Raw genomic sequence first — 7865 nt, 5'->3', positions numbered from 1 at the left:
TCTCGGTCAACAAGGATTTCCGAGTCCTTATTGGAAGAGGTCACCTCATCAGCTTTCTTGATGAAGTGAGGTGTTATCAGGTTATGACATTCAGCACATTGAACGCTAAATATTTATTGAACTTTGCAGAACTAGCAGCCTTGCCTTCAAGTTCTAGAACTCGAAGGCCAAGATGTGTTCCTTCTTCGACTGCAGTCGCAAGATTCAAAAGTCATCAGCGCGCCCAACGCCACATCAACATTCATTCATTCTCCGGCCAAGCTCTGCTGACGAGTTGGCACTCCCCACATTCAACCGAATGATATAGTTAGCTTATTAGTTATTCGGCCTGTGCACCACGTAGGCTAAGTAGTTTTTAGAGTCAACAAGAACTCACAAGGAAAAGAAAAACAATTTAAGTTTGGATGGCTAATGTGCTTGAAAAGTTTAGCAATTTGGTTTATTTTTATGTTGAGGTATTTTTTGTAATTTATGTAATAGGTTACCTAGTAGAATGAGAATTATGATTGCTTTCATATTTGTGACTAGGGTTTCAAGATTGCTTTCTTGTTTGTTTCAAGATTAGGTCTTTACAAATACGCCTCTTGTACTTTCGTAGGAATGAAATGGTAATAAGGTGTAGTCCTTCGTTATGTAATCGTCATGGTAACTTGTCATCTTCTCCTTTCTTGTGTATCAATAGACTCAAAATATGTTTAAAATTAGTTTATCTTCTTTTCTCATCCTTTCATTTGTTAACGTATTTCATAATAGATGGTAAATGCACAAATATGTCCATCTGGTAATTGCAATTTTCTTTCATACCTTTTATAAGCTCAATTCTTATTTTGGGTGTGGAGTAAGATTGTAAGAATCAGTGTTCTGTTTTTCTTATAATAAGCTAGGAATAAAAATTCGAATTTCAATAGTTTTTCATGGTATTGGTCAAGTACCCAATAAAGTTTTCATTGGCTGTACCCCGAACATATTTGGAGTAAACCTACACATTTGTTTCTCAAACCCTATTATTGGGGTGCAATAAGAACCTTTGCTACGATATTATGATCTTTCACTTTCTACCTGAGTTGTATATATTGATCAAGATCTCTAATTCTAAGAAGGTAGATCTTTGCATTGCTCCTATAGCTGCAGGTGCAGGTACCTTCTCACTAATTCATAATTTTTCATGCAGGACATGCAGGTCCATTGCAGAGACGATAAGAGCTGCTGAGACTTTGTCTTACGAATTGGGAACACTTGAAATTAAATGGCACTGGAGGAAGCTGGGACTCAATGTTACAACACAATAAGAAACAACATAACCCTTCCCTTCCTTCCTTTCCCCCTCTATTCTATATGTTTGCAGGAATTGAAGGTTTTGTCTTGTAGGTGGTTGGAAGGGCAAATGATGTTTTCCCATACCTTTTGTATTCTTATCCAATTATCCGTACGTGCTTTTCTGCAACATGATGGAATGCAGTGAGGCAAAACATGACTAACCATCACTTTATATATATGATTTTAAATTGCTTGATACTCTTTTAGAATAATAATTGAAGTCAATACTCCTTAGTTACAGACGAATTGCAATTTAATAAAAGTGCATAAACTTTTCGTTTTGTTATTTTATAGTCACTCTGTAATATTAGCTTGTGATTTGCAATGAAAAAATAATAGCTTGTTACCTGTAAGTTATCAATCCGTGTCCTTTATTTTATTATATGTTTCTTTCCTTTGGTTTTGGTTTTTTGATTGACTGCATGGAAGACTCCTATTCCTGAATCCCCAAATTTAATAATCCAAAACATGTGGGAGGACTATTTTGACAACTTTGACATTGTAAATTCCCAAGTTCCATCTTATCTTTATCCTTTTTCAACCTTTTGAAAAGAAAACAAAGTTTTTATTTCAATAGGAATAGTTTTTAGGGAATAAGGAATGCCAAAGAATGACACATAATTGTGCATGATATAAAGTCCAATGACAGCTTCACAGCAGACAAGCTTGGAGTGTGCAAAATTAAAATAACAAATAGTTTTAATAAAAATAAAAAATTCGGATCCTTCCAAATGAGATACAGAAGCACAGATTAAACAAGATGGGGCATGTTCCATTGGGTCAGGGAGATTTCAGGCACAGGATCTCCTGGGCTGTAGAGAAAAAGGATCATGAAAAATATGCATATCAAATATGCCAACATTTTAGTTTGGCCTTTCCCTCCCTCATTTTTCAACCCTTTTCTGTACTCTGATCAGACTGCCCATCACTCGTTATACTTTTACATCATCTTGTCTCTGGATTTTCATATGCATTTTTAAGCCCTAAATCTTTTAAGTGAGAAGAAGTATATTTATCATTCAGCATGCATGGATGGAGAATTTGTCTGGACACTAGGGACATTAAGGGTCTTGTCCTTATTATAATGTCTAAAGTTTTATTTATTTATTTTTTTTTCCAAAGGTTTTGGTTTTACTTCTGGATAGATTGATTGAAAGCATTATCTATACAATGCAGATTTGATGAGGGAAATCCCACCTAATCAAATGTGATGATTATTTAGCCTTTTTTATCATGTAATTTGTGAACTAGCCAAAGGAGGTAGGTGAATTCTTCATTTTTCTTCATTTTTGTTCTTACTATTTGATTTAGCTGGTTTGATTAATAAAAAATTCTTAGGTGCTCCAGAGTACTCACTATTTCGGTTGTTTTAACAGTTAGATTTTAATTTTTATATTTTAACAATCAAAACATCTCAAATGCCGGGTTCTCCGAAGCACCCAAAAAAGTGCCTTAATTAATTATTGAAAAAATCTATAGTACATGAATTGTAGTCAGAAACTCCGAATCTGGAGAAGAAACTCCAGATCGAATAGTAGTCAAAAGAAGACATGATACTAATTAAACCTTAATTTTTCTCACTTAATTGTTATGAAAAAACCATTTTTCGAAACTGGTTTGGAATTAGAAGCTTGGAATTGCTTAGAATTTTGGGTAGTTGTGATATGGAGACATGATTATCGCTTAAGGCCTATTTATTCATTCCTTAATTATTTACCAACTGATTTATTTTAGGAACTGCAATGGCATGGTAAAAATAGCATGATTTGGATCCATAAAAAATGGATTTCCCTTTCCCGCTCGATTTTTCTTCTCATGTACACCCCTTATTTATTTATGACTGAAATCGAATAACGCAAATCAGCTTAAACAAACAAAAAAAATAAAATAATTAAGTGTCTAGAAATCATTTAAAAAACTAAGTGCGGCATTGGATAATGGATGCACATAGATTGCCTAATTTAAAAGGCTTAGCCTTTTTCCAATTCGTTGAACAGAAGGTGGAGGAGTATATATAGTAAGTAAAAAATGCCAGCTCATTTGCACCACCTGCTAGTTGATGAATAAAAACAATTAAAGTTTGAAAGCATGAAGGTTTATTTCCAACTTCTCCTCTTAGGTTGTTTCCTATCGAATTGACAGGTAAAAGAAAAATATGAAAGAAAAGAAAGAAAAAAAAAGAAAGAAAAAAAAAGAACATGCAAGATCGCTTTTGAGATCGAAATTCCATCTACTTTTGGAGCCTCTCCTCCCACCATTCCCTACTCCTAGAGCTAGCAACTAATGCAGCAGCTGCCGTACAATCATGCAACTAGTAGAATACAAAGAGCAGAAGCTGAGTAGCTAGCTACCCTTGAAACCACCTGCATGTCAAGAATTTAAGAAACTCATTCAGTTTAAATAACACAAGGAAGTTAAAAACTGCAAAGTATTTGTAAACTAATGCATAAATTATAATAATGTTTTTCAAGAAAAAGGAAAAAGATGAGGACTCAACTGGTTATTTCCAGATGGAGTAGATTTTAAGAAACCACAGTGGTCTTGGTATGCAGATCTCCCCTGCAAGAACTTAATATTTTGATCAGTAACCATTTAAAACTATATAAAGCCAAAAACAAAATAATACAATACTAAGCAAAAAACAAGTACCTGAAAATGTGTAGATGAGAAACCTTGTGAATAATCCAGAACACTGTCTCCAAAAGCTTGATTATTTGACACAATGAAGTTGTTCTGCAAATTAAATTCATAAAACCCATCAAATATAATCCAAACAAATAACATTAATGGATATATCAGTGCATGCTGATAAAAATTAGCCACACTAATGAAGTTGAGCTTAATTAATTAAAGACTATTCACCTTGGAGTAGTTGAAGACAGGAGAGCTAGCAGTGTCATCTAATAAAGATGGTTGTTGTTGATCACCACATGAGCGCCTACCTTTTCCTTTGATATTATTTCTCTGCTGCTTTTTTCTTCCAAACTTCAAATTTCCAGCATCCTTGGATATTTGAGGAGGATAAAAACACCCATAATTATTGTTGTTGTTTTTTTCATCCAAGTAAATTTCATCTTCATTGAAATGTGGAGGCCCAGAAGATGCATCAGAAACCATTGATTGATCTTCTTCTTCATCATCCCCCTCCTCATCATGAATAACTTGTTTACCACAAAAATCAGGCTTGCTCTTGCAATTATTATCTCTACTGCGTGAAGCACTTTGATTACGAGAAAGATAATTAGAGTGCTCCAAGTATACAGTCCAACCAGACTCACAACCACTACTGCATTCTGAGGCCAACACATTCATTTTTTCTACTCTCCGTTTCACAAGCTATAATCTCAATGGTTTTTTTCCTTTTAATAACACAAAGACAGAGGGAGGGAGAGAGGTAAATATATATAGCTGAATATCAATACATCTCTCTAGTTAATTAATTAAGTAGATATTGATATATGATATATCTCAATGGAGGACTGGTGGAATGTGTCTGTCTATATTTGGACTTCGCACAACAAAAGTTAATGTAAATATATAGGAGGGTGTGGAGTGAATTTAAAAAGAAAGAAAATAGGTGAATAATTTGGACTCAAATCTTAGACTTGTTTTGTCCTGACTCGGACTCGCCTATTTAATTTCCCATTCAGCTGTTTGTGAGAATGAATAAAAAATGCCAGTTGGGAGGAGGATTAAATTGGTTGCATGTAAGAGAGAGAATTAAAATTAAAAGAGAAATGGCTAGAAAGAAAGAAAGAAAAATATGAAATAAGAGAGGCACAATATCCCTTCACATGCCAAGACAGCTACGCACTGTGTACCCTCTTAACAAAACTGGGTGTACACGTCCATTTCCCCTTCTCAGTATATGGACACCTATCCCTTCATATCAGTACCAGTCATTGCCTCTCTCTCGCTCGCTCTCTCTCTCTGTTGTTGGTGATGACATTAGTGTTGGAAAATATTAGTATTTTGGTTTATTTGAATGTTTGGTTTTATGGACTTAACCCGTTAGAATTAGGTTTTGTTAGAGATTAGGGTTAGTTTATTATAAATATGGTGCTTTGTTATTCATTAGAGAATAAGTGAGACACAATGTAGTCTCTTAGGGTTTTGTAGCCGTTTCGGCATTCTCAGTTTGTTTAATAATATTCTTATTATTTGTTAGTCTTGTTCGTTGCGCACTCTGATATTCAACTTGGTTTCAGAGCAGGTTTGATCCTTCGGGATTTAATCTGCTTCGGGTTGGTATCTGTTTGCTCGTTTCCATTGTCGTTTATGTTCAGATTATTAGTTGGTATTGATTGTTTGCAAGAAGAAAAAAAATTGTTCGTTCGTCTTTTGTCCCATGACTCTACTTTTGCACCTTTAAATGCCGCAGCCTGCAGGAGTATCTGCAAGTCTGTATTGCTACAAAGGAAAAAAAGGGGAGTAAAAAAAAAAAAAGGAAGAAACAAGAAAATATTGGTTGCTTGTTTAAGGCCCATGCAGGCAAAGGGAAAAAAAATTGGTTGGATTTTTTGTTTGTTTGTTCGGAAGTTGGCATCGGCATTGGTATTGGTATCGGCATTGGTATCGGCATCGGCATTGGTATTGGCATCGGTATTGGCATTGACATCGACATCGGCATTGGAATTTGGAGGCTTGCATCCACATCTGCTTGTTGGCAAACTCATGTCGTGTACCGCCATGAGTTTGACGGGGGGTGTTGGAAAATATTAGTATTTTGGTATATTTGAATGTTTGGTTTTATGGGCTTAGCCCATTAGAATTAAATTTTGTTAGAGATTATGGTTAGTTTATTATAAATAGGGTGCTTTGTTATTCATTAGAGAATATGTTAGCCACAATGTAGTCTCTTAGGGTTTTGTAGCCGTTTTGGCATTCTTAGTTTGTTTAATAATATTCTTATTATTTGTTAGTCTTGTTCGTTGCGCATTCTAATATTCAACTATTAGCTTGATTGGATCTAGCATGGGAGTTTTTAGTACGAGATGTTTCGAGCTATCGTGTGGTCCTTGTAAATATGTTTTAGCAGATAAATAAAGCAAAGCAATTATATGTTCTGCATGTTATATTGAACTTAAAACTGCACATGCATAATCTTCAAGATACTTTCCTCCTTTCTATATTATTTGTTACCATATGTCTAGGGGTTTATTAATTTTAGTCAGAGTTAAGAGAGTGTCATGAAAAGTAATTCTACTAAGTTTATCAAAGACTTGTCGGCATTAGTAATTGAATGAGTATTGCAAAGATGAATGCTAAGACTAGTTGCCTATGTGTTCATAAATAACAATCAAAATTTATGTGAATTTTACTGTGCATGCATGCGACTCATAGTTATTGATAGTCATCAAAATACACTCTCGTACATATGTTATTACTTCGATTTGTAGGTTGAGACTAGATCTAGACATAACCAAGTATACTCTCGCTGAAGTGGGTAATGCAGAACAAAAAATAGGTGCATTCGTAAGTTGTTGTCTACTCTCAAGAATCAAGCCACAATAATTAAAAGGGTTAAACACAGATTAAAAGTTTTATTAGGGCATGGCTGCATGAGTGGAGACTGTAGAAATTTCTTGGGGCAAAGCGCAGTTGACTGTGTGTTTATAAATCCACATGCAATCACATTCACACCTCTCTCTCCCTCTCTACCTCTCACACTGAAATTCTGCAGAGGGATTTACTCTTTACCTCTAAGGACTCACACACGCATGTGGGCACGTGTGCATATGCATATGCAGAATTCCCCTCATATTTACACACATGTCTGCACGTGCACACGCACTTCAACCTAAACTGCTCTTTCAAAGCTGCATTTTAAAATTGGTCACTTGTGAGATTATATTTATCTTTGGTACTACTTCCAAAGTTCCAATGTAAACTTCCTTCACATCTTCCCTTTCAAAAATTCTCTTTCCTCCCATTTTTACGATGTGCCCTAATTGGTATACTTTTTTATTTATATGTATTGAATATTTTCAAAAAAATTAAGACAAAGCAAAGTATATTACGCATGTGATGGTCAAATAAAGAGGCACAAGAATATGTGCTAACTTATCCATAGCTGCATAAACTATCATCAACACGTATAGTGATAATAATTGAAGCATATATGGTTGTATATTATATAAACAAGCCAAATGTACGAGAAGGGGGATGCAATATTCGACCACTCTCTTGCGTGTTTAATGTGATCTAGAGTATTAATGCATTGTAATCTACACATATATCAATTAATGATTAAAATCAGCTCACGCGCGTGTTCATGCATAACCTATTGTGATGGATGAAACACCTAGTGGTTTACTTAGTACATAAACCAATAGGGCAACCACACATATACCATATATGGTAGCAAAGAAAACGAAGGTTAAAACTTTAAAAAAGCTATTTGCATTCCCTCTTGGATCACTTATTATTAATAGCCCATCAAATGATTCATTAGGACCTCCAAATGTAACTATCAAACCCATCCAATTTGTGATGCAGGTGCTGTGTCTAGTACTGTGTACCTCCAAAGATTAAATTTGATCTCCTCT

General features: G+C 34.8%; 1 protein-coding gene across 2 annotated transcripts; it reads right to left on the bottom strand.

The window, feature by feature from the left end:
- Positions 1-3390: 3390 nt before the first annotated feature.
- On the bottom strand, positions 3391-5032 carry LOC126587844 (protein SOB FIVE-LIKE 5-like). 2 transcript variants are annotated; one of them, XM_050252928.1, is made up of 4 exons: positions 4180-5032; positions 3967-4050; positions 3815-3885; positions 3391-3680 (listed from the first exon to the last, which is right to left on the bottom strand). In XM_050252928.1, exons 1-4 carry the CDS (start codon positions 4627-4629, stop codon positions 3665-3667), a joined length of 621 nt encoding a protein of 206 aa, XP_050108885.1. In that variant the 5' UTR covers positions 4630-5032; the 3' UTR covers positions 3391-3664. The 2 variants fall into 2 exon arrangements, with proteins under 2 accessions (XP_050108885.1, XP_050108886.1); XM_050252929.1 differs by having other exon boundaries at positions 3815-3876; positions 4180-5021.
- Positions 5033-7865: the final 2833 nt, after the last annotated feature.

Source organism: Malus sylvestris, chromosome 10 (genome assembly GCF_916048215.2).
Source record: "Malus sylvestris chromosome 10, drMalSylv7.2, whole genome shotgun sequence".
NCBI classification, from domain to species: domain Eukaryota; kingdom Viridiplantae; phylum Streptophyta; class Magnoliopsida; order Rosales; family Rosaceae; genus Malus; species Malus sylvestris.
The sequence above is the reverse complement of the archived record's forward strand: the minus strand, read 5'-3'. Positions and strand labels throughout refer to the sequence as shown.

Bases quoted from the DNA above. Each gene is read 5' to 3' on its own strand.
- LOC126587844 (XM_050252928.1), bottom strand. From the start codon at position 4,629: ATGAATGTGTTGGCCTCAGAATGCAGTAGTGGTTGTGAGTCTGGTTGG. The intron at 4,051-4,179 runs GTGAATAGTCTT...TTTAATTTGCAG, and splicing joins CTGTCTTCAACTACTCCAAG to AACAACTTCATTGTGTCAAA. The intron at 3,886-3,966 runs GTACTTGTTTTT...CAAAATATTAAG, and splicing joins TCTCATCTACACATTTTCAG to TTCTTGCAGGGGAGATCTGC.